The following is a 24,886-nucleotide window of genomic DNA, read 5'->3' as shown; positions in this document are numbered from 1 at the left end:
CTTGCAGTGATATTGGTTCACGGATGGCGCCGTGCAGACACAGAACAAGCAGAGAATCACCAGCACTCAGTAATGAAAGCAAATTTGTCCTTTTATTGGACGGAGGCGTCATAGAAATCAAAAGAACCGACGTTTCGGGGCCGCGCAGGGTCCCTTCCTCAAGGGACCCTGCGCGGCCCCGAAACGTCGGTTCTTTTGATTTCTATGATGCCTCTGTCCAATAAAATGACAAATTTGCTTTCATTACTGAGTGCTGGTGATTCCCTGCTTGTTCTGGAAAGGAATGATTACATCATACATATATATAATAGATGGAAAAAGGTAAGTATAAGAGGATTCAGAGTAGTTCAATAGTCCATCACTGGAAAGATCATAACATTGGATTAGAGAGTCTTTATTATTACTCCTACAGCTGCTTTAGGGAAGGTAGAAAAAAAAAACTAAAAGCAAACAGGAAAATCAACCAAGAAGATAAAAAAATCTATAGCGTACCAAAACTTGGTCTCCAAACGTTGTCGGGATATGACATCCAACCCATTTGGGAGTTCAGAGCGACTTCCACCAGTCGGCCGAACAGGGCCAAGTAAACCTCTTATTTGGTAAAATATGTAGGTACGAGGGGATGATCATCAGGATTAGACAGAAGACCCAGGAGCTGAAGACCTGTGTCTCCTTCAGTGATAGCATGGGTCTTTTCATTCCTGGTTACTGGGATCTTTGTAGGGAAGCCCCATTTGCATGCAACCTTATGGTTGTGCAGGGATTTCGTAATAGGATGCAAGGTTTTCCGTGCTTGAATTGTGTCCTGAGATGAATTGTTGTATAGCACGAAATGTGCATAGGGGTCTGGCATAGGAGAAGTTGAACATACCAGGAACATAAGATGCTCTTTCACATGATAGAAGTGAATTCTTTCAATAACATCCATGTGAAACTTGTTAGGGAGGTGCGGTGGTTTAGTTAGGCGGTGAGCTCTATCCACAATGCATTTGTGAGAAGGTAACAGGGTGCTCAGCATGGTTTGCACATAATCCCTTAGTTGTGAAGGAGATACTGACTCCATTATGCCTCTGAGTTTAACATTATTACGGCACGATCTGTCTTCGATATCTGCAATCGTATAGATACAAGGATCAGAATATAAAAGTTGCAAGTGGCAACAAACAAAAAAAACAACAATGTTCAGTGCAATAAACAATCACAAAGTCAAGAATCCTAGCATTGCATAGACTTTGAGCACCACGTAACCCACAATTTCCAAAGAGCATTGAATTTAAATCATTAGAATTATGATAAGCAAGAATCTTTTTTCAAAATTATAGTGTAGATGGACTAGTTGCAACACTTGTTGAACAGTAGGAGGTTCAGTAGATTTCCAGCTCCTCACTATTAATAATCGAGCTGATAGAAACGCATGTGTAATTATTGCTCGGCAAGGACACTATCAATCCCCAAATTCAACAAGGCCATGGCGGGATCAGGTCGTAAGTCGACCCCAATTATCTGGTTTAGGACATTGAAGATCTTGACCCAAAAAACTTTAAGTTTTTTGCATGTCCAGAAAACATGGAGTAGAGTTCCAACCTGACCACAACTTCGCCAACAGAGGTTAGAATTGCTTGGAGAGAATTTTGCTAATCTGTAGGGAGTTAAATATCAACGTAGCGTGAGTTTCTGAGATAGTTCCCATAGATTAACACAGCGTGAGGTAGATGATGTGTATTGGTGAGCTATGGTCCATTGTTGCGTGGTATAGGTCCTATTCAATTCCTGTTCCCATTTTATGGAAGGGTGTCGATTTAGAGAAAAACAACTTGGGTATTGTAGATTAAGGATATACCCCGTTGTAGGGAGAATGGGCAATGGTAGAAATTCCAAATAGTAGAAGGGACCTGTAGATCCATTGCACCACTTTTAAGGAATAGATGTTTAAGTAGCAGATATCGTAAGTATTCTCCTTGTGGTAAGGAGTAAGTTGAAACTAATTCCGAAAAGGGACCGAAATAATGTTCCCTCTACATAGATCAGATATTAAAGCAATAACTTGTGAGGACCAGGACTGCAAGGATAGGTCGGGGTTAAGAAGTTCCGATCTCTAGTGTTAAAGCCCCTCTATAAAATATTGGGTCCGTCTACCAAAACCATGACCAAATAAGGCAATATGAACAAAAAGGGGAGATCTAGTCAAGAAGGGGATGGCCAGATCAAGTGGTCATTAATGGAACGGGACAGACAGGATTGTGTATAATTTCATTAAAAAAGGTATTTATTAGTACAAAAATATCAAAAAAGAATGTGAACACCATCATCAATTCACTGTCAGCAAGTTAAAAATAACACACATTGTCTGCAGACTTCAAACATACTCTGGTTGGAAGGGTTAACCACATATAGTATTAGTGTATGTCATCAAAATACAATGCAGTCAGACTAATAAACGACCATCCGGTCAGAATTTGCGGTTCTCAATCGCAGAACCCGATGGTTGAAAAGTTATGCCACAAAACAACTTAAAATTAGTAAATAATACAAGATGTATGAAATTATGCACTCTGTAACGGCTCGGTTCAGACAAAGGGCAAGCTGATTGTTTCTCGGTATATGAGAACCTGCATAGGGTAATTGTCCGTACTCACACCCTCTTTGTAGTATTTAATCCAATCCTTAAGTATTTGATGCAAACATGCTAATTAGGAATATTTCTGTGCTTTTATTCAGAGTAGATGTTAGAAGCAGGTACAGGATCATATACTCGATGTTAAGTCCAATGTGATTTCTAGAAATATGTGACACCATTCACGTCTTGTGTGGTACATCTACCGCTTAAAGGTCTGTAGTTCAATGGTAACAACTGATGTCTGTAATTTCACGTTTGTTAGCAGTGATGTCACCAAAGGGTGATGTTATATAAGTGACAAGAGTTACATGTTGTAGTGCGGATAAATTAGATACTCCAGTGTATCTTAAGGCTTTTCTCACGTGAGTTGTTTGTCTGTGGCAACTATGTAGCTTTTTCTAGATGTGATCACATCGTATCCATATAACAGAGAGCTCTCTTGTGGGCACTTTTTTTGCTTCGGTCTGGTAATCTTTAAGTTTGTCTTGAATAAGGTGGTCCATTTTTGTATTGATGGGTTAAATCATAGAGTAAGTGTAACCGTGGTTATCCAACCCGACATTCAAACAAAGTAGAACTAAGTCTACGCGTTTCGCCCCTCCCACATTGGGGCTTCGTCAGGACGTAAGATGAAGCAGGTGGTTTACCTATAAGTCATGGTTACACATCTGAAATGAATCGCTTCATCAGCTTCTTAATGACTTAGCTTGGATGGAGCGATTAAGAAGTCTGAAATAGCCATATACAATTCGACTCATGTTAAGTTGAACCCACTCATTGTTCAGCACACACTGTGGTAATGAAAGAGATATGTTGACACTCATTATTTCTGTCCGATACGGGGTGGTTTTAATAATGGGCAGATGAAGGGTGGAGGTGATGTTTATTTATAAGAATACTCCTAGGTTAAATTAATTATTAAGGCCTTGTGGTATCATTGTGTCCAGTCTGTAGATCCACATTTTCTCTTTCTGTAATAGAACTCTATCGAAGTCGCCCCTGCGTGGGGATAGGTTTAAAGCATATATAGCTTTAACCTTCAGTCCGTCCGGTAGTCCATTGTGGAATTCCGTAAAATGGATTGCTATCGGACTTTCACTGTCTTTTTTCTTTATGTCCCTGATATGTTCACCAATACGTATCCGCATTTGGCGTTTAGTTTTGCCAATGTAGAATTTTTGGCTGGGGCATTCCAACTGGTAGATGATCCTGCTGGAATTGCAGTTAACAAACTGGGTGATATTAAATGTTTTGTTACGATCGGTGTTTACAAAGGGGCACATCTGGCACTTTCCACAGGGGAACATGCCCATAGGTCTATTACTATTCAAGAAATTTAGTTTTTATAAGTTTTGGTTTATACTCTGAATGGGCTAAGGTGTCCCTAAGGTTTTGCGACCGACGGGCCGTTAGGAGGGGTCTAGGACCTACAATTTCTGATAAAGTGGGACAAAGATTGAAAATGTGCCAATGTTTTGTTAGAGTTCTTCTCAGTGTCTCAATGTCTTTGATGTCACTCGACCAAGAGGTAGAAGCATATCTAGAAGGAGACCAACAAGAAATAGAACAAGACACAATGAAGACTGGTCCACCAGTAAGAGTGAGGGAGATATCCCAAGGAAATCCGTTCGTTTTTTCAGACAGGACAGAGGATGGACCTTGCAAAAAATTCAAGTTCCCAGAAAGAACAGAAGACCTAAGAGTAGAAAACATAAGAGAAAAAGACAATCCCACAACACACAGATCGATAATAAAGACAAGGAGCCGCCGCAATTAATGATTACTTCGTAATCATTCTAACCTAATTGGTGTTGTGGGTGGTTGTTTCATTGTTTTTTGATCTACTCGCATCCCATAATAATTGGGTTCTAGTTTTTTCTTTCACTTTATTCTTGCTTTTCTTAAGGACTCTATGGGAATAACCTGGCTCCCTAACTCTGGTACATGTAATCGGCCTCCTTGCTGCAGTTTCGTTTTATACGGAGAAACTGTCCCGTAGGGATCCCCTGTTTTAAAGGTGGGGCATGAAGTAAAGTATTTGCAGCTGTTTCTTTACGATAAGTTTTCGTTTGATTTTACCATCCTCCACCTTTAGTAGTAAATCTAAGAAAGATAATTGATCATGACCGCAAGTAAAGGTGAGTTTCAAGTTTCTGTCATTTTGATTAAGATCGACTATGAAAGTCTTGAGGGAGGTCCTCACCTCCACTCCATATCATTAAAATGTCGTCGATATACCTGAACCATGTCTTAGCATGGCTCAGGTATAGTGTCTCATGATAAACTATCTGTTGTTCCCAGAAACCCAAATGTAGACATGCATATGGTGGGGGCAATGGGGCTCCCATCGATGTGCCTCGGATTTGTTTGTAAAAGGCTCCAGAGAATTGGAAGAAGTTGTTGTTCAAGGCAAATTCGAGTAGTTCAATTAGGAACTCATTCTGAGATGCCATTTCTGGGAAGTGAACACCCAGAAAGTAGTTCACTGCTTTGAGACCCCAACCATGGGGAATGGAGGTATATAGTGATTCGACATCTATACCTACTAACATTGAGTCTTGATTCAGTAGTAATTTTTTCTAATTATAATAAAAAATAAAACCCCCAGTGGTGATTAAATACCACCAAAATAAAGCTCTATCTGTCCCCAAAATATGGTGTAAAATTCATTTCAGTACAGCATTGCATGACGGAATAAACGTCAGTCAAAGTATCGCAGCGCTGAATACTGAAAAATGGTCTGGCCAGGAAGGGGGTCTAAACACCTGGTCTTGAAGTGGTTAAAGTATCTATTTTCCTCAAAACATCTAGTGTCTTGGACATAGGAGGTTAATCCAACAACCATTTCTTTTAGAAGCGAGTCAAGGTATTTTCCCAGGTTTTCAAGAGGTCCTCCTACGGCCGAGACAATTGGTCTCCCGGGTGGATTGGTGCTATTTTTATGTACTTTGGGGATTATATAGAAAGTTGGGAGGTTGTATTGGTCTATCTTGAGAAAAACAGATTCCTTTTTAGAAACTAGTGTGGCTTCTAAAGCCATATCTATTTTGAAATTGAAATCTGCAGTTAGTTTTTTGAAGGGTGATTCTTTTAATTTTGCATATGTCTGAGTATCATTTAGAAGTAGTTTTACTTCCAATATATACATTTTTTCAGGGAGAAGCACTACATTGCCTCCTTTGTCACTGTTCTTTATTGTTATATTTGGCATTTCTTTTAGTTCTTTTAATGCTGCCCTCTCAAGTTTTGAGGACCCTTCACTGACCAGTTCGCCTGTTTCAGGTCGTTTTGTACTAATTCTTTGAAAAGTGGTATCTATTATTGTGGAGGGGGGGCATCGTTTTTGATTTCCTGTTGAATGTGGTAGTTCTTTTAAAGGGGTGTTCTTCGGACTCTTGATAGGTTTAGGTTTTCTTCTAGAAGGGCTTCCAGGTCCCCGAGGGCCTGTGCATCCATTTCATCACTATATAGGTTATCCTGATGTTTCTTTTTTCCAATATCCAACAGCTTGTCCTTGTCCTCATGTAAGTATCTGAGATATACTCTCTGCAAGAAGAGATTCAAGTCTTTGAAAATGATAAATTCATCCATGCCGTCAGTGGGGGAGAAGGATAGACCACGTTTTAGCAGACTGATATGATGTTCATTCAAATTAAGATCAGTGAGATTAATAATATTCTTAGTCTGTTCATCTCCCTGTGAATTACATGGTATTAATTGCGGCAGCTCCTTATCTTTATTATCGATCTGTGTGTTGTGGGATTGTCTTTTTCTCTTATGTTTTCTACTCTTAGGTCTTCTGTTCTTTCTGGGAACTTGAATTTTGTGTGAGGTCCATCCTCTGTCCTGTCTGAAAAAACTAACTGATTTCCTTGGGATATCTCCCTCACTCTTACTGGTGGACCAGTCTTCATTGTGTCTTGTTCTATTTCTTGTTGGTCTCCTTCTAGATATGCTTCTACCTCTTGGTCGAGTGACATCAAAGACATTGAGACACTGAGAAGAACTCTTAACAAAACATTGGCACATTTTCAATCTTTGTCCCACTTTATCAGAAATTGTAGGTCCTAGACCCCTCCTAACGGCCCGTCGGTCGCAAAACCTTAGGGACACCTTAGCCCATTCAGAGTATAAACCAAAACTTATAAAAACTAAATTTCTTGAATAGTAATAGACCTATGGGCATGTTCCCCTGTGGAAAGTGCCAGATGTGCCCCTTTGTAAACACCGATCGTAACAAAACATTTAATATCACCCAGTTTGTTAACTGCAATTCCAGCAGGATCATCTACCAGTTGGAATGCCCCAGCCAAAAATTCTACATTGGCAAAACTAAACGCCAAATGCGGATACGTATTGGTGAACATATCAGGGACATAAAGAAAAAAGACAGTGAAAGTCCGATAGCAATCCATTTTACGGAATTCCACAATGGACTACCGGACGGACTGAAGGTTAAAGCTATATATGCTTTAAACCTATCCCCACGCAGGGGCGACTTCGATAGAGTTCTATTACAGAAAGAGAAAATGTGGATCTACAGACTGGACACAATGATACCACAAGGCCTTAATAATTAATTTAACCTAGGAGTATTCTTATAAATAAACATCACCTCCACCCTTCATCTGCCCATTATTAAAACCACCCCGTATCGGACAGAAATAATGAGTGTCAACATATCTCTTTCATTACCACAGTGTGTGCTGAACAATGAGTGGGTTCAACTTAGCCATATACAATTAGACTCATGTTATTTCAGACTTCTTAATCGCTCCATCCAAGCTAAGTCATTAAGAAGCTGATGAAGCGATTCATTTCAGATCATCTTACGTCCTGACGAAGCCCCAATGTGGGAGGGGTGAAACGCGTAGACTCAGTTCTACTTTGTTTGAATGTCGGGTTGGATAACCACGGTTACACTTACTCTATGATTTAACCCATCAATACAAAAATGGACCACCTTATTCAAGACAAACTTAAAGATTACCAGACCGAAGCAAAAAAAGTGCCCACAAGAGAGCTCTCTGTTATATGGATACGATGTGATCACATCTAGAAAAAGCTACATAGTTGCCACAGACAAACAACTCACGTGAGAAAAGCCTTAAGATACACTGGAGTATCTAATTTATCCGCACTACAACATGTAACTCTTGTCACTTATATAACATCACCCTTTGGTGACATCACTGCTAACAAACGTGAAATTACAGACATCAGTTGTTACCATTGAACTACAGACCTTTAAGCGGTAGATGTACCACACAAGACGTGAATGGTGTCACATATTTCTAGAAATCACATTGGACTTAACATCGAGTATATGATCCTGTACCTGCTTCTAACATCTACTCTTAATAAAAGCACAGAAATATTCCTAATTAGCATGTTTTCATCAAATACTTAAGGATTGGATTAAATACTACAGAGAGGGTGTGAGTACGGACAATTACCCTATGCAGGTTCTCATATACCGAGAAACAATCAGCTTGCCCTTTGTCTGAACCGAGCCGTTACAGAGTGCATAATTTCATACATCTTGTATTATTTACTAATTTTAAGTTGTTTTGTGGCATAACTTTTCAACCATCGGGTTCTGCGATTGAGAACCGCAAATTCTGACCGGATGGTCGTTTATTAGTCTGACTGCATTGTATTTTGATGACATACACTAATACTATATGTGGTTAACCCTTCCAACCAGAGTATGTTTGAAGTCTGCAGACAATGTGTGTTATTTTTAACTTGCTGACAGTGAATTGATGATGGTGTTCACATTCTTTTTTGATATTTTTGTACTAATACCTTTTTTTTTTAATGAAATTATACACAATCCTGTCTGTCCCGTTCCATTAATGACCACTTGATCTGGCCATCCCCTTCTTGACTAGATCTCCCCTTTTTGTTCATATGCGATAAAGTTTGCCCTGGCATGGGAAATTGCTCAATACCACACCACAAGACATCAGGGGAAGGATTAAACCAGTATTTGAGTTGGTCTAAAAGGGAAGCATAATAGTAGTCGCTTAAATCTGTTAAACCCATACCTCCCAACGTTCCTAGAGCTGCAACAACTTATCGACTAAGTAGATGAAAATCGATGATGGAAAACGTTGTCAACATTTTCCTTAATCGATTAGTCGGCTTTCAATTAGTTACCCCTGTTCCCGGCTCTACGCACGCTTCATGCTGCACGCCACACTTATTCCTCGCCTCACACAGCTCTGAGCTTTCTCCAGTCGCTGCGCGCCGCCGAGACGCTGCCCGTCGCCAAGACTATCACGTTGTTGCAGAGAGACGGCAGCGTGGGGGAACGATGATCTTGGGGAAGAAAGTAAAGTTGCTTGCAGGTAAGACTGCCTTCACTTTTCCGCAGGATACCACCAATTATAGAGGAATACAACAAATTCCAGCAAATGCATTATACTATAATGTATTACTTTCACTGAAAGAGCGCTGGCCGAAAGGATCCGGGTGCCGGCACAGACACAGCTACATGGTCTGCATCCGACAGAGATCCAGAACGTGTAGCTGTTCCCGCAATTCAGGTATTTGGTCCTTGACCGTGTACCTGACTTGTGAGCTGGCTGCCGGCCACAAAGTACCGGCTTGCGGGCCGGTACATTCGCCGCCCTGCCGGAATCTGCCGCCCGAGGCAAACGCCTTGTTTGCCTCGCGGCAGATTCGCCCCTGATTACTACCCGGATTTGTTTTATTCCTCTGTAGCTGGAGGTATTCTGCATGCATTGCGCCGCTTTATAGTGTATTATTGCTAGCTGGGATTTGTTGTATTCCTCCTATAGCTGGTGGTAAATTTATTGCGCTGTATAATGATTATACAGCGCAATGCAGAATACCACCAGCTATAGAGGAATACAACAAATCCCAGCAATAATACATTATAGCATTTGCTGGTGGTATATTATTTGTGTATCACTCGGCTGTAGATCCTCAAATCATCTCTGCATTGGTGCTGACACTGTCCTTCCTTCTGGAGGGTGGCTACATTTGTTCCCCATGGTCCCTGTGTGTTGTATTCCATCACTGGAGCCTCTTTTTGTTTTTTTGTTTTTTTTTATTATTTTTATCCGAATTTCATAATCGGCTAAGCGATTTTGGAAATATTCACTAGCTGCAGCCCTAAACGTTCCTATGTTTTATTAATCGATAGTACAAACATCTAGCTTTTTTTTGGCCAAATTAAGAAGAATAGATCTAAGCAAGAGGTTGATCTAAAGTAAGAGGTTTTAATAGGGATGGGTAAAGTGCCGAACAGGTAAAGTAGGTGAGGGGGGATCATCGGTTTAAAGGCCGCGAGGCGTCCAGACCATGTCAATTCAAATTTAGAAAGTTTTGAGAAGATCTTGCTGTAAAGTGTGTGTGTAAAAAGGGAAGAACATTTTCTTTAAAAAAAGAGCGAGGTATTGTTGGTGAGTTTAACTCCTAACTAGGATGTACTATGGGACTTCCACACATAAGGGAAAGTAATAGACAGGGATCTAAGGATATAAAATTTGGCATTGCTTACATTATAATAGGATATAGAGCTAAATTGATAGATGATACGGTGAACTGCTGTTAGGGAATACTTTGAATTTGTTAACATGAAAATCACATCATCCGCGAAAAGGTGTATTTTATGATGATTGGGGCCAAGCATGAATCCAGAAACAGAAGGGTTAGATCGTACAGCTTCAGAGAACGGTTCCATAAGCATGTTGAATATTAAGGGAGATAAAGGGCACCCCTGACGTGTACTGTTGGTTATTTGGAAGGATTTAGAGAGGACATCAGACGAGTAGACTTGGGCTGATGGGGAGGAATATAGAGCCAGAATAGCAGATTGGATAGGACCTGAAAAAACAAATTTGGAGAGAACAAGTTCTAAATACTTCCAATAAATCCGATCAAAGGTTTTTTCCGAATCGAGAGAGTGTGTGTGTGGGGGGTGGTGTGAAGTGAGTGCAAGATAGGGCCACAACAGTGATCTTGGCAAAATACTTGCAGTGTCATTAAAGAGTGTAACCAATCGGTATGTCACCAAGGGTGTGGAAATTAAAAAAAAACTACTTGTCCAAGGGCTAAAGCGAGGGCCCAATCTACTTGTCCCTTATGACAGGATCACTGTTGTGGCCATATCTTGCACTATTCAAGTGGACAGGCTTAATTTGAAGGGTACAACCTGTGAAGTCGGTTAGTGAGCAGGGAGTCCTTTCTGTCTTGTCTCTTTTTGATACAGAATTTATTTTTAGACCACTGAAGTTGCTTGTCGGCTAAATGCGTTAAGCATAGATTTAGTTGCATTTATACGCCTGAAGTTCGTTTTCTTTGGCAGAAGAGACCTGCAAAGAGTAATTTGCCTACAAAACTTTACCCCGGCTTCTAGCATTTTTGTGTGTATTTTTTTATGTGTATTGCACCATACCCTTGCTAGTAAAAAGTACTTATATTTAAGCCAAAAAATAGATAAGCACATTTTTTATGTTGTATTATACACTTATGTACAAACCATACATATGCCCATTGTCATCGTGATCCACTACAATGATCTGAGCAAAGCTTTTACTTTCCTTTGTCTAGGGAAATACCCAAGCTTTTGAACTGCTGAAGCACCAGTTATCAGATCCAGAGATTAAGGTATTTTATAACATTTAAAGTAGCTATCAAATATGATTCAAGGCTGTGTAATGTTTTTAGATGCCATTTATGTCGCTTTTCCTATTGTATTAAGTGTGCCTGTCCCTTAAATGGCTAATTTGGAATGGTATATTTAACATTGCCATCTGGACAGCAGCATATACTGTATGTGTCTGTGCAATAACATTGTGAACACTCATCAAAGCTCATCAAAGGTGACTGTAGTACAGCAAACATATTGTCTTTATCTGTGTCCGAAGCCCCTCAGATTTAACACCTATATATAGGTCTACTTTATAACAGTCTTCCTGTAGTCTTATGCATTTTAATAATGCATTGTGTGACTTTTGCTGATAGTCTCTATCTTTACAGTAGTCCTTGTAAATGTAGGGAGTATTAGCATAAAAAAATTACTTTTCTTTTCTTTTTGTTCATTTAAGGACACCGCTAAGTCTATAAAAAAAAAAATCCTTTTGCTTTGGCAGGCAAATTATTTCCAGCGCCACCTTCAGGATAAATTGTTGAGTGCGTTTGTCGTTTGTTTTGCTTTACCGATTAAGCTGCTGGCTGCATGGTCTGCCTGGTTGTCTCTTTTCCTGCCAAGTCCCCCTTGGTGGGCATAAATGACGCTGATGAGTTAGTGTTGGGCGGAGGAACTGGTTTCCACTAAGGTAAATGGGGGGGGTGCCCATTTACCTTAGTGGAAGAAGTCTAGGATCTTGTTGCTAGGGCAATTTCGTCTTCTCTCAGCGTCCGGGAACCGTCCTTGTTTTCCTTCATGCTTCAGCCTCTTCGGACTGCCAAGTTTCCTAGGCCCTCCACCGAGTGCTCCTCCACTGTTCTGTTAATAATAAAAACCATAACACAAATGCTAAAATAAGCAATGGTCTTATTTATTCATACTGAAAGTTAAAAAATTATAGTAAAATTATATAATACAAACAAATGAAGATTATCAATACATACAATAAAACAAAGACAATACATTACATAACAAGTCCGTCTCCTGGGCTCAGAGAGAGCGAAATATAGCTGAGCGCTTGCTTTTATAAAGCACACGATCCATCCTTTACCCACAAGCCCTCATGCCTCCAATGGGTCTTTCGGCCAATTAGCATCATTCCTAGGATTCTTCAGTGCTTACTGAAGTCCTTCAGCAGATGCCGCTGTCTTTGGCAGGCAGTTCCTTGGTCTAGGGCAGGGGTGCCCATAAGGTCGATCGCGATCTACCAGCCGATCGCGTAGCGAAAACTGGAAGATCAGGATGTCCTCTCCTTCCGCCCGTGGGGCTTCTCTGGATCTCTGGAGGAGGGAGCTGCTGTCACAGAACTAAAGGTGCCCTTACGATTATCGTACGATTTTCGTATGCGATCGACTTTTCGGTCGATAATCATATGTGTTCATTGCAGTGTCCGACCGACAGTACTGTACAATCGTACAACTTGTTTTGAAAACTTTGCTATATCGTACGATTGTCGTAAGGTTGCTGGCGTTTCCGACCGTCAAAAGTCGTTGGATCTACACTGCGCTTGCGCTAACGAAAATACGGCAAATCAATTACCGCATTTCGTCCAGGTGCTTTTAGTTAATTACGGCTAAATTAATCTTGCGATCATCGGGGCAGGATGGGGCTGCCGTACGAAAATCGTACGACTATTCGATCATCGGACGAAAAGTTTCGTCTGATAATCGTAAGGTGTATGGGCACCTTAAGGCAGAGTGGTGAGGAGAGAGAGAAACACTTGGCCAGGTTCTGATAGCCGGCGCCTCTCTCTCCCCTCACCACTCAACCTTAGTTCTGTAACAGCAGCTCCGGACACTGGAGTGATCAGCTGATCACTCCAGTGTTTGCAAATAACTGGGCAAACATATGATAGCAAAATATTTTCTGAATGAATGGGAAGCCTCTGTGCTTTCCATTAATTTAGAACAGAGGCTGCAGAAAAATTGATTGTGTCCTCAATTTCTTCTATTTTAAAAGGGAAATATCAGACCCCTAATATTTCCCCGAAGCACTGGAATGTAAGCCGGTTGACTCCCTGCGTTCAGGGGCGGGAGGGGGTGTGGGGTTGTATTGAAGTCAATGGCACTGCAGCCATGCCCCCCGCCCACAGTGCGATCGCCCGCACCTGGAACACAGGCACATTAGTGCCTGCATTCCGGTCCAGTGCGGTCTGCAAAAAAAGTGCTCGCAGAATTTTTGCGGATCGGACTGGAACACAGGCACTTATGTGCCTGGGTTCCGGATGCAGGCGATCGCACTGTGGGCGAGTGGCCTGCCTGCGGTGCCTGGCTGCCGTGCCATTGACTTCAATGCACTGCCACGCCCCCTCCAGCCCCTGAATGCAGGTGTTTTTTTGTTGGTAGATCTCATTGAGCTCGTCATTTTAAAAGTAGATCTCCAGATGAAAAATTGTGGGCGCCCCTGGTCTAGGGCAACATCTTGCCCTTTGATTCTTAGGTGATGCTATCTTCCCAGCACTGCAGGATATCTTGAGGGTTTTTCAAATGTACATATAACCCCCATAAAACACCACAGGGTGTTATGCGTTATCTGTTTTTCAGGAGATTACATTTCCCTTTATAATCCTTCTTGCCATACCTCTTTCAGGGATAGATACCATGGCTTCCAGCACTTTTAAACACAGCTTGCTTCTTTGATGACCCAAGTGATCTTAGTTGGGCAGATCTTGTATTTACATAGTATTTGAGGTTGAATAAAGACATAAGTCCATCAAGTCCAACCTATTTGTGTGTATAGGTCCCTGAGTCATCTCATTCTTAAGAGTACCTGTACCCTTGCACATTATGGGGTCTCAGGAAATCGTCCAAAAGCTTCTTGAATGATTCCAGACTATTTGCGGAAATCACTGCTTGTGGCAGCGAGTTCCAGACCCTAACCGCGTGAACTGAGAAGAACCCCCTTAGCACCTTGTGTTTGAATTTTTTTTTTCTACCAGTTTTAGGTGGTGGCCTCTAGTCTTTGTTACAGAATTAATCTTAAAGAGTTTGTTGCTAATGTTGCTATGACTATTGAACATCTTGTACATGAAAATCATGTCCCCCCTTAATCTCCTTACTTCCAACGTGAACATATTTAAATTTAGTAGCCTTGTCTCATAGTTCTCATAGTTCTGGTCCTCCATTCCGCTGGACTTTCTCCAGCTCAAGGACATCCTTTCTGTGCCCAAAACTGCACCGCACACTCCAGGTGAGGCCGAACCAGTGATGTGTAAAGTGGCAAAATTATAGACTTGTCCCCTGCAAAACATTCCCTTCTTGATGCAGGACAGGATTCTATTAGCTTTGCTTACAGCAACCTGGCACTGTAATCTATTCAGTTTATGGTCTACAATGACCCCCGAATCTTAGATTATCCGGTCCCACTGCTTTATTCGCATTAAGTAGACTAAGCCTTTGTTGTATCCCGGGTTCTTTCAACCACTTGGCTATATTCTGTGATGAACTAAGTGTTTTATCGTAGGCGTCAAACCCGTTTCCCTCCTGAGACTTGAAGTCTCAGTCTCGGTTGGGAAGCTTCTTATGCTTTTTTTGATGTTTGACACCAGCTGGTTTGGTTGAGAAGGAGTCCTGGGCTCCTTTGAGTGCAGGGAACTCGGAAGAATTTTGCTTCCCATTCTCGGTGTGCTACAGTCTTTTTTGGGCTGTTAACCTCCAGTGGAGTTTCCAGCATTGTATTATTGGTTTGGGATTCGTTCTGCGCATATGGCAGTTGTTAACTTTCTAGTTTTGAGGAGGTTCCAGTAATCTTGCCATGGCAAGCAAAGGCAAGAGGGTTCTTGTCCTGGATCAGGCCGGCTTGTTCCCACTTTGTCTGCTGTTTTACCCTGAACATGGACATTTGGCAGACTGCCTACCTAGCTCGATAGCTTTCAGTTTGGGATAAGTGTCTTTTAGAGGTATTCCAGGACCTGGCATCCATATTTGCTTGTGTACTGGGCATGTTCTTACTCCAAATATTTTCATTGTTCTTTCAGGTGGCTGTTGTCTTCTGGCCTGAACAGACTCCTGGTGGAAGTTACGTGGGCTTTCTCTGATCATTCTAATCTTTTATCTGAAAGGGAATTTCTTTCTTTTTCTTTTTTCTTGGTCTGCAGCCTGGGTTATCTAGGACAGAGGCATATTTGATTTCATAATCCTCTTTAATGCTAGGCGGTAGGTGGTCTCTTCTTGTGGGTCTACATTTGCATGTAGAGTGTTCATTTCACTTGCTCATGCGGCATTCCTAGCTTTCTTTGGATGGGCCTGGTTCATCGCTTGTTCTTTAGGTTTTCACTTTGATGCTCACAGGATAGAGGCTGCTGGCCTCTCAGTTTTTCTTCAAAATCAGTTGAGGGTGCCTCTCATATGCTTGATGAATTTCTCTGTCCCTCCATGAGAGCTGTACTTGGCTTGTACGCTGTCTTGTATGTTTTGGTACATACCTCTCTCACTCTTTGGGTTATGTTGTTGTTGCCATTTTTGGGAGTCCTCGGTGTAGGATAATGGAGGGAGGCATCCCAAACAGATGGGGATTTTCTGGTTTGTCTTTGGACTGCCATTTTTCTCTGGCTACATTGTCTCCCTATCTTTTCCCACTTCCCTTGGAGATGTTTGGGTGGCTTCAGGGCCTTATGGCCTATATCTATGGGTTCTGCATGATGGTCTGTTCAGAGTAATTCTCTAGGCTGATGTGGTTAGGTTGCTGCCCCTGGAAGATATTTGGTTTTACCCACCTCTCTGTGGGTATTACTTTGGGACGTCCCAATAGTCAGATCTGGAGATCTTCGCTCTGTCCCTTAATTGAACAGAAAAGAAAATAGGATTTTTTCCTCAGGCTGTTATTAGTGTGGCTGTTTGCTATTGTACTGCTGTTTAACTAACAGCTGCCTCTGGCAGATTGTGGTTTGGCCACCAGCAGGGGCTGCCACTAGGCTGTGCTTTAGGTTATTTTTTGCCTAGTGTCCTACTCCTGAAGTTGGCGCTATAATCCCAGGGTCAGATCTGGAGATCTTTGCGGTGTCCTTAAATGAACACAGAAAATTGGATTTTACGGTGCGCTAGCTAGCAGTAGATCTATGCAACAACATTAAAAAAAATGGCAGAGCTCGCAAGACCGAATGGTACATAGCTATCATGTATCCGGGAAATTATTGTGTTCCTATGTTTTTGTCACCCCACCAACCCCTATCCATGTTTTCCTATGTGCCTTTCTATTTTGTTTTCTTATGTTGTTCATTAATGCAAAACTGGAAAATAAAGAATATATAAAAAAAAAAAATGGCAGCATGATGGGGCGGCTGCATGCGTAGTACAGATCTTCGGCGGGGAGAAGAGGAGAGACTCGCTGTAAGTCAATGCACGCAGCCATGAGTGTGCACGCCAGACAGACACCGTAGGACAGGAAGAGACGGGAGTCTGCATTGGATCAGAGACCGGCACCAATGCTGGAGGGATTGCTAAATACAAGTGGAAGGAAGATGATCGGATCAAGAGGCATAGTCCTTAAAGCAGAATGGGGGGGGATATTTGTGGCTTTAATGTCACCTTAAGTGTTGAGTTGGTTCCCGTAATATAATAAAATAACTGGTATATTAAAGCATAAATGGTGTATAAGACATGGAGATACCAAATAGTATGCTTCCTGGTATACATACAGTTAAGATATGACCATTGAAATAGATGGAAATTTTGTTTTGCCTGCCAAAGCAAAGCAATTTTTTTTTTTTATAGACTCATTCTAAATCTTGTTTTGTAACCGTGTGGACATCTGTCATCTTTGTTGAGCCATCTTGACCTTGTCTGCTGTATGTTTCTAAGCACTTTGCAAATGTCTATCAACCTGTCATATTTTGCTTCATCTCTGTCATCACTGTGCAAATATACAAGAGGAAAATGTGCCACGTGTAAAAAGAACATCAATGTGCACTGTGCTTTTATATGTCATCAGACTGTGTGTCCCTTGTGCGCACTGTGTTTTATCAGAAAACTGTTGTCTGTCCTAACTGTGGTGTGTGCTCTTTCAGCATTTACATAGTTGCATAGTATTTGAGGTTGAATAAAGACACACAGGTCTATTGAGTTCAACTTTTATGTGCAAGTGTGTGTGTAGTGCGTGCATATGTGTGTATATGAGTCCCTGTGTGGTCTTAGGTTACGGTCTCAGAGGAAGGTATTTAATTTTTGAATTATTCAATACTCTGCTGCTACCAGTGCTTGTGGCAGAGTTCCAAAATTGAACCACTCTGAATGGGAAGAAGCCCCTATACTAGCTTGGGTGTGCCGTCACCTGCGAGATTAAGTCAGTAACCTGCCTCCAGAACCCCCAAATCCCTAGACAATCCCAGAAGATATGACGGAAGTCAGCAGGTTGTGCAGGACAGTGCCAACAGGAAAACGAGGCATCCCGTTAAATCCTCGCAAGCCAAACAATATTTTAAATTGAATAAGTCGGTCTCTAACAGAGACGAAGTGGGAGAAAGGGTAATCCCAAACTTCTTCCCAATTATCAGAGAGATCCGGCACATCCAACACCCACTTCGGCTTGAATGGAAGTCTATGGACGCCAGCAGTATCCGACAAGGCTCGGTATACCGTCGAGAGAAGTTTCCGCAGACCGTCTCGCCTGAGTAGTGATTCCAAAGGTGAGATGCTAAGGGAGCTCTACAACCCCCCCTCCCCCCCCTCCCATCTGTACCTGAAAAGCGTGTCTAAGCTGAAAATACCTAAACAAGTAACGGTTTGGAAGACAATATCTCTCCGGTAATTCAGCAATGTAGTCGAGTGAACCAGCCAAAGTCAGATCTCCCAAGGTCTTAATCCCCATAGCTGGCCAAATATGGAAGTCAGGGACAGCCAAAAAATGCGGCAGCCTTGGATTATTCCACAGAGGGGCGTGTGGCGACTCATGGGTGGCAAGAGGATGGAGAAGCTTGCAGATAGAGTCCCACGATGGAGATGGAGGGAAAGCACAGCCAGTCCTTTCATCAGGAGCGTTATCCAGGAGGGATACAAACTAGAGTTCGATTCTACTCCTCCCCAAAGATTTTTGATTGCCAATCTTTCAAGTCATTTTACCTGTCCCAGTGAGGGAACAGGGGAAAGGGATTTACTCCCATGTTTTTCTTGTCCAGAAACCGTACGAAAAATTCAGACTCTTACCGAATCTCAAGCCATTAAATCAGGTTATTCGCTACAAGAGGTTCAGAATGGATTCATTATTTTCAGTTGAAATATTCTCCAGGAGGGAGTTTTTCTAGTTACACTGGACTTAAGGGATACTTACCTGCACATCCCGATTAAATGTTGCCTCACAGGAGTTCCTGAGGTGGGGAAGCTAGTCCAGCATTTTCAATTGAGAGCTCTCCCTTTGGGGCTCGCTTCGATCCCTCATATCTTTACGAAGGTCCAAGGGGAAGCCCTGGCCCCGCTACGGTTGCAGAGTATAAGCAATAATCCCTTATCTGGATAATCTCCTCCTATTTATACCTTCTCCCCAGATACTTCTTACTCATCTGGCATGCACAAAGGATTGGCTACTGAGTTTAGGATTACTCATAAACGACCAGAAGTCAAATTTCATTCCCTCACAGCTTTCCTAGGTTATGTTATAAACACGGTGGAGAAGAAAATCTTTCTTCCCCCAGAGAAGATGCTGAAGGTCTCAAACTCTGTTCTCCAGTTACAGGAGAACCAAGCCAGATTGATAAGGTTTGTCATGTCAGTCCTGGGCCAGATGACTTCTTAATTTCCGGTGGTGCCCTGGGCCCGCTTCCACCAAAGGAGGTTGTAGAATTTTCTCTTAAGAGCTTGGGACAAGTCTCAGATGTCTATGGAAATGGAGGTTCTAGTTTCTACGAGTGCAAAAAAAAGTCTTAGGTTGTGGCGGTTGAGATTTCATTTTTCTCAGGGCCTTCAGTGGATGGTTCCAGTAGGCAACATGTTAACTATGGATGCCAGCTCATAGGGCTGGGGAGCTCACCTGATGGATGCCATGGCTCCTGGGTAATGGGACAGAATAGAGGCAAAAGCCTCTTCACATTGTATAGAATTTAAAGGCAGTACTGAAAGCTCTCTTAGCCTTTCAGGACTCGATCAGGGGTTGCCACCTCTAGATCCTTTTGGACAATTCCACCTAGTTTTTCTATCTTGACAAGCAGGGGGGTACAAAAAGCCCAGCTCTGCAGGCTTTATCAGAGGAAATATTCTCTTGGGCAGAAAACCACCTACTATCCTTGACAGCAGTACATCTAAAGGGTTCCCTAAACAACCTAGCAGAGTTTGTTCTCTCCGTTTGGCCATTTGATTGAGGGTGGTAGGCGGAGGAGTGGGGCTGTACAGGGACAATGATGGCATGCTTGGACTTGTAGTTCCTTAGCTAATATATATGTGTGGGGGTGGGGGGTGCAGTTCTAGTGGATGTTTATATAATATGGGGGGGCGAAAAAAAATTCTACCCCGGGCGCCCATAACTCTGGTTACGCCACTGCTCTGCAGTCAGATAAAATTGTACCGTGGCTGGAATGAGGAGGAATGCTCTGCAGTCAGATAATATACCATGGCTGGGATGAGGAGGAAAGCTCTCCAGTCAGATAACCTGCAACATGGGTGGGGTGAGGAGCAATGATATGCAGATCTCAGGAGTGTAGGAGCGAAACTGCTGTACACAGGGGGCTCCCTGCCATCCTTGCCCCTCCCCCCCCCCAAATTATTCCTTCCTGCCGTTGTTGGGGTGCAGCCTCCTCTCCTGGCGGGTCCCGGAGTCAGTGACATAGTCTCAGGATGGGGCAGATGTGTGTCCACCGGTGCTGTAAGTAGCACAGCGAGGTCCTTTTGAAGGCTGCCTTGAGGTCCCCAGCAATTGCGGTATCGGCTTTTAATATCGAGGAATTTTAGCGAGCAACAGTACTCGTGATAATGCCCTGTATCGGCATGGATACTTGTATTGGTGCATCCCTATCGGGTACTCCTATCAGTGGAAGCATTGTCCTCCATCCTATGGATTTTGTTTACTGTCTTGATCCACATGGCAATAGAAGAAGGCCTTGTCTGTTTCCAAAGCATTGGTATACAACTCCTGGCAGCATTTACCAAATGAGGTAAGATCGATATCAGGCTCAAAGGGAATCGAATAGTCTGTAAATTTATGTAGGATAGATACAAAGTACTCTTTCCAGAACAAGAGGATAGTCATATGACCAGAAAAAGATGCAAAATATTGCCAGTACTCCGTCCACAACACCAACATGACGCCGACGTTCCCGGAAGCATCTTATGTAGAGTCTGTGGCATCATATACAAATGGTTCAAACAGAAAAAATGGCAAGCGCACTACCGTGGTGGTGACTGTTGGCGGTTTTAGGGTGAGCAAGCTTCTAAACTAGGGAGAGGAACCCTGTATACAGATATGAAAAAGACAAAAAAGGAGCGCTACAACCCAGAGATTTATGATCCTTGTTAGGTTAATTCATGAATGGATTGCAGTATAATACATGATGAAAGTATCTGCAAATATTAGGAATCAAAGACACTCACTGTTAGATGGATGTGATGGTTCACTGTCAGTGAAGAATGGATGGTGCTGGCAGCTTAGGTCACGAGAGGCTCCTGTGGCTGGAACATATGAGTGTTGCCGTTGGCTGGAGGTGGCGTCATGCAGCCATGTGTACGAACAGGTTGTGCACTGGAGATGTTATTGCAGTCAGTCGCCGTGGGTACTCAGCTGGCCAGGCTGGAACCCGTCGGCAGAACGGAAATAGCGCTCCACAGAAGTGGAGGGCTGCCGGCAACCAATGGGTGTAAATGATCGTTGGAGATCAAGCTCAAGACTAGAGGACCAGGCAGTTAGTCTCCCTTGGTGGTGGGGATGTCCGTCTGGAAAGTCGGCTACGCGTTTCGAGGCTATATGACTCTTTTTCAAGCCAGAGAAGAAGTGTCAAGAACGTGCGGGAGATACGTGCGGGAGTGACAGATGGGTGGAGCTTGGGATCGTGTAAGGCTGCTATTGGCAGATGTTTAAGGAGAGGGGTTGGTCATAACCTATAATAGACGTCATTGCTGCCACTTGTTTAAATAGATCAATCGTGGACATCTATTTAAAAACAAACATTTAATCATATTGGTTTAAAAAGAAGTGAAAGTAAAAATAAAATAAAAACAAAAATGTGTGTGTGTGCTACAATGTTGCTCTTGGTTGGGCGAGTCATTTTATATGGTTATGTTGTAGCAGATGGCTGGGTTTATGTTTCTATATTGTAGCTATTTTCGATTTATTTCGAATATGATAAGAACTGGTAACATGATGAATGGTTAAATTAATAAAAGCAATTGAATTGTATAGAAATAGTATAAAAAGTATAAAATGTGTATTTCTTTGTAAAAACCTATCTAATTAAAAAAAACCTTTCAAAATAAAAAACGCACACTGTAAAAGTCTTATGCTTTTGTTTTTTATTTTATTTGTGGGAAACATTTTTATGAAACGTTTTGTCAATCGTTAAGATTTAAAAAAAAATATTTTAATCGTTGTAGGCACATACTCTTAGTCTATAAGCGTAGCTACATGCGTGGGGGCTCGTGTAGTTGTGGATAAACGCAGTATGGACTGGAATTTATAAGATGGTTTGAATTTCTATTTCCTCGTTCAAACCAGTTGGTACTAGGGTATTTAATTTATAGCATCCCTGCTGTCCTCTCATCTTGCTACATATCCTTTTTATCTGCTGAGGGAGGAGCGAAGTGGAAGGGGAAGTGTTACTTGACTAAAGGCTCTGAGTCTGCAGTGGCTGCTGACTTATCGAATATGGTGGCACCTAGTAGCAGTCTTGGGGCTTTTGGACATCCACAGAAGGGGGGCTTTTACAAGGTAACATACATAAAAGAACTTAAATGCACATCTAATCTTATTGAACATTTTTTTGCTGATATGAAAGATCTGGCAAGAGAAAATAAAAAGCATGAAATTGTTGTTGGCTTATGTGACTAATCAGAATTCTTGCATATTTCCATATAATTAAAGTTAAACCCTGTTGCTCTTGGCTAAAACCCCCATTTTGTGCTTATCTAATTTTTTTTACTGTTTTTATAATCAGACCCTGTTTTCCATTAATAAACTCTGAACAGCTGCACTATATTTGTCTGTTATATATGTTCCTCTTGGGGAGATTTATTTAGAGAATCTCAGACATTTGCCATAATGCCAGTTTTATTATACAACCCAATACTTTATGACGACATTGTTTTACAGGATGTGCAGATTATAAACTGGCTTCATGAATTAAGGATTTCAGTTACACATCTGACCATCGACTATGAGCAGCTTGTCGGCATTGTACTGGTAAGTGCCAATTTTGGACCTTTTGTGTGCTGTAATTTCTTTTTACAAATTTAACAATTATTAAAATGTTTTTCATTGCATCAAGTATGAGTACCTGAATCTGGGTAGATATCAAATTATTTGAGTACAGTGAAATGCAGCCTGGGAGAAAGAGGGGTAGCGCTAGGATCCAGTTATGTGTGCTACAATCAAATCTACTGACCAGGAATATGCTAATAGTAGGAGAAAGAAGAGGGATGAGCTCATCAGCCTGCTTCTGTTCATTTCACTATTGAGTAGCAGCTTGGTTGGAAAGAAAGCGACCCAGCTAAATTTCTTATCTGCAGCATCTACTATGCAGTCCAGGCCTATGGATTTGTCAGGGCTGGATGAGTAGTAATATTTGGCAGGAACTCCTTTTTATATGTGTGTATTTTAACACTGTATTTACTTTTTGCCTATACTTCTGCTATAATCCTATAATAGCTGTCGGGTGATTCATCCCACCTACATCCACTGAGAATTAAAAATACTTTCTCTTCCATTCATTTAAGGACACAGCGGAGATCTTGATCTGATGGGTTATAGTGCCACCTTCAAGAGCAGGACTATGCAAAAAAAAACAGCCTAGGGGCCGGACTCTGGTGGTGACAAAACCCCCCCATCTGCTATAGGCAGCTCAGTTTTTCGCCTAGTGTCGAGGAGTAAGGACCTAATCTCCCTGCTGGGAATCTGGGTTCCCTCTTTTTGTGTGTGTCTGATGGTGCTTTGGTTGGCTGCTTGGTGGGTGTTTTGCCCGCCTATGCCACTGTACACTTGACCACTTGAAGACCAGGGTTTTAAACCCCCTTCCTGTCCAGGCCATTTTTCAGTGTTCAGCACTGCAGTACTTTGACTGACATTTATACAGTCGTGCAATGCTGTACTGAAATGAATTTTATACTATTTTTTTGGGGACACATAGAGCTTTCTTTTGGTGGTATTTAACCACTTGCTGTCTGGGGCAATTTCTTAATATTTGCGCACACATGAAAAAAATCAGAATCAGAATTTTGGGCTAATAAACGGCTTCAGACCGTTTGGAGTTATATATTTTCTGAAAGCAGAGGCCCTGTAGAATTAAAAAAAATGCTATTTGCAATTTTTTATTTTCCACGGTATTTGCGCAAATGTTTATCAAACCAGTATTTTTAGATTAAAATGCACAAAAATGTAATTTAGTGCACTGAAATAAAATCTAATACCCAACTTATTTATAAAATATAAACAAAAAGGGGTCACATTGGGTAAATAGATACCAAACATGTGAAGCTTTAAAATTGCATGCGCCCGAAAAACCGCAAAAAACTACCATACCCCAAATTTCCCATGGGCGACACTTTAAAAGCTTTTACTGCTCATCAGTTTAGTGTAAGCAGTGATTAATGTCCCTAGAATTACACTGGTCAAAAAGGAGAAATGAAATGAAAGTAGCTAAATTTTACCAGCATTGGGTCACTAATAAAGGAAAATTAAGTCCTGAGTATTAGTTGGCTCCAGTTTCCAAGATACCGCTTCAGGTCAAAATTGCAGCAAAATAATTCAAAATTACGAGGGGGATGTGTGATTATGCGCCCTAACTTTTCTGCAAACTGTGATATAGCCATGAGAAGGGTACCAGACCAATCATTATACATTTATCTTTTTATTGATACCGATAACAACTTTCCATTCATTTATTGTTTTTTCTTGTAACAACAAGGTTCCATCTTTACTCGGTATCTAAACTGCGCTTTTTGGCTTTTCTCTTGTAAACTGCAGTAGGATCATCCCTGGAGAGATTCCAGCAGTAATAGGCAAGCATGGATGGACTCCATTTCCCTTGGTATCTTTTCTCCATGCCTGCGATATCCTGGTGGAATCTCTCCCCATGCTCATCGCTCACTGCCCCACAGTTTAAATGGAAATAGTTTAAATGTGAGTGTAAGAAGTGAATTTTCAGTAACATGTTTGCACCAAGTGCTTTATGGGACCATAGCAAATTTTCCATGTGTTTTTCATAGTCTTCTGCCTTGCTGTTCCCGAGAAACTCCGTTGCCTTGGACTTGAAGGCTTCCCATGCCTTCTTTTCCTTGCCGCGCAACAGACGATCAAACTTGTCATCTCGGAGAAGTTCTCAAATCTGTGGACCGACAAAGACGCCTTCATTGATTTTGGCTTCTCTAAGCCTTGGAAACTTTTCATAGAGATATTGGAAACCTGGTTTTGTTTTTTCAATAGCCTTTACAAAGTTCTTCAACAGCCCCAGCTTTATATGCAATGGCGGTAACAACATT

At 41.8% G+C, this 24,886-nt stretch overlaps 1 protein-coding gene across 1 annotated transcript in view; it reads left to right on the top strand.

Moving 5' to 3' along the window:
- LOC108796995 (putative RRN3-like protein RRN3P2) overlaps positions 1–24,886 on the top strand; it is a 116,834-nt gene that overhangs the window by 81,337 nt on the left and 10,611 nt on the right. The window contains exons 2-3 of the mRNA XM_018568563.1: positions 11,201–11,257; positions 22,503–22,592. Coding sequence (XP_018424065.1) covers positions 11,201–11,257; positions 22,503–22,592 — 147 coding nt within the window. The remainder of the gene's footprint in view (positions 1–11,200; positions 11,258–22,502; positions 22,593–24,886) is intronic.

This window comes from Nanorana parkeri, unplaced genomic scaffold, assembly GCF_000935625.1.
Source record: "Nanorana parkeri isolate BGI_ZX_2015 unplaced genomic scaffold, ASM93562v1 scaffold1208, whole genome shotgun sequence".
In the NCBI taxonomy this organism is placed as follows: Eukaryota; Metazoa; Chordata; class Amphibia; order Anura; family Dicroglossidae; genus Nanorana; species Nanorana parkeri.
This window is presented reverse-complemented; position numbering and strand designations above follow the sequence as displayed.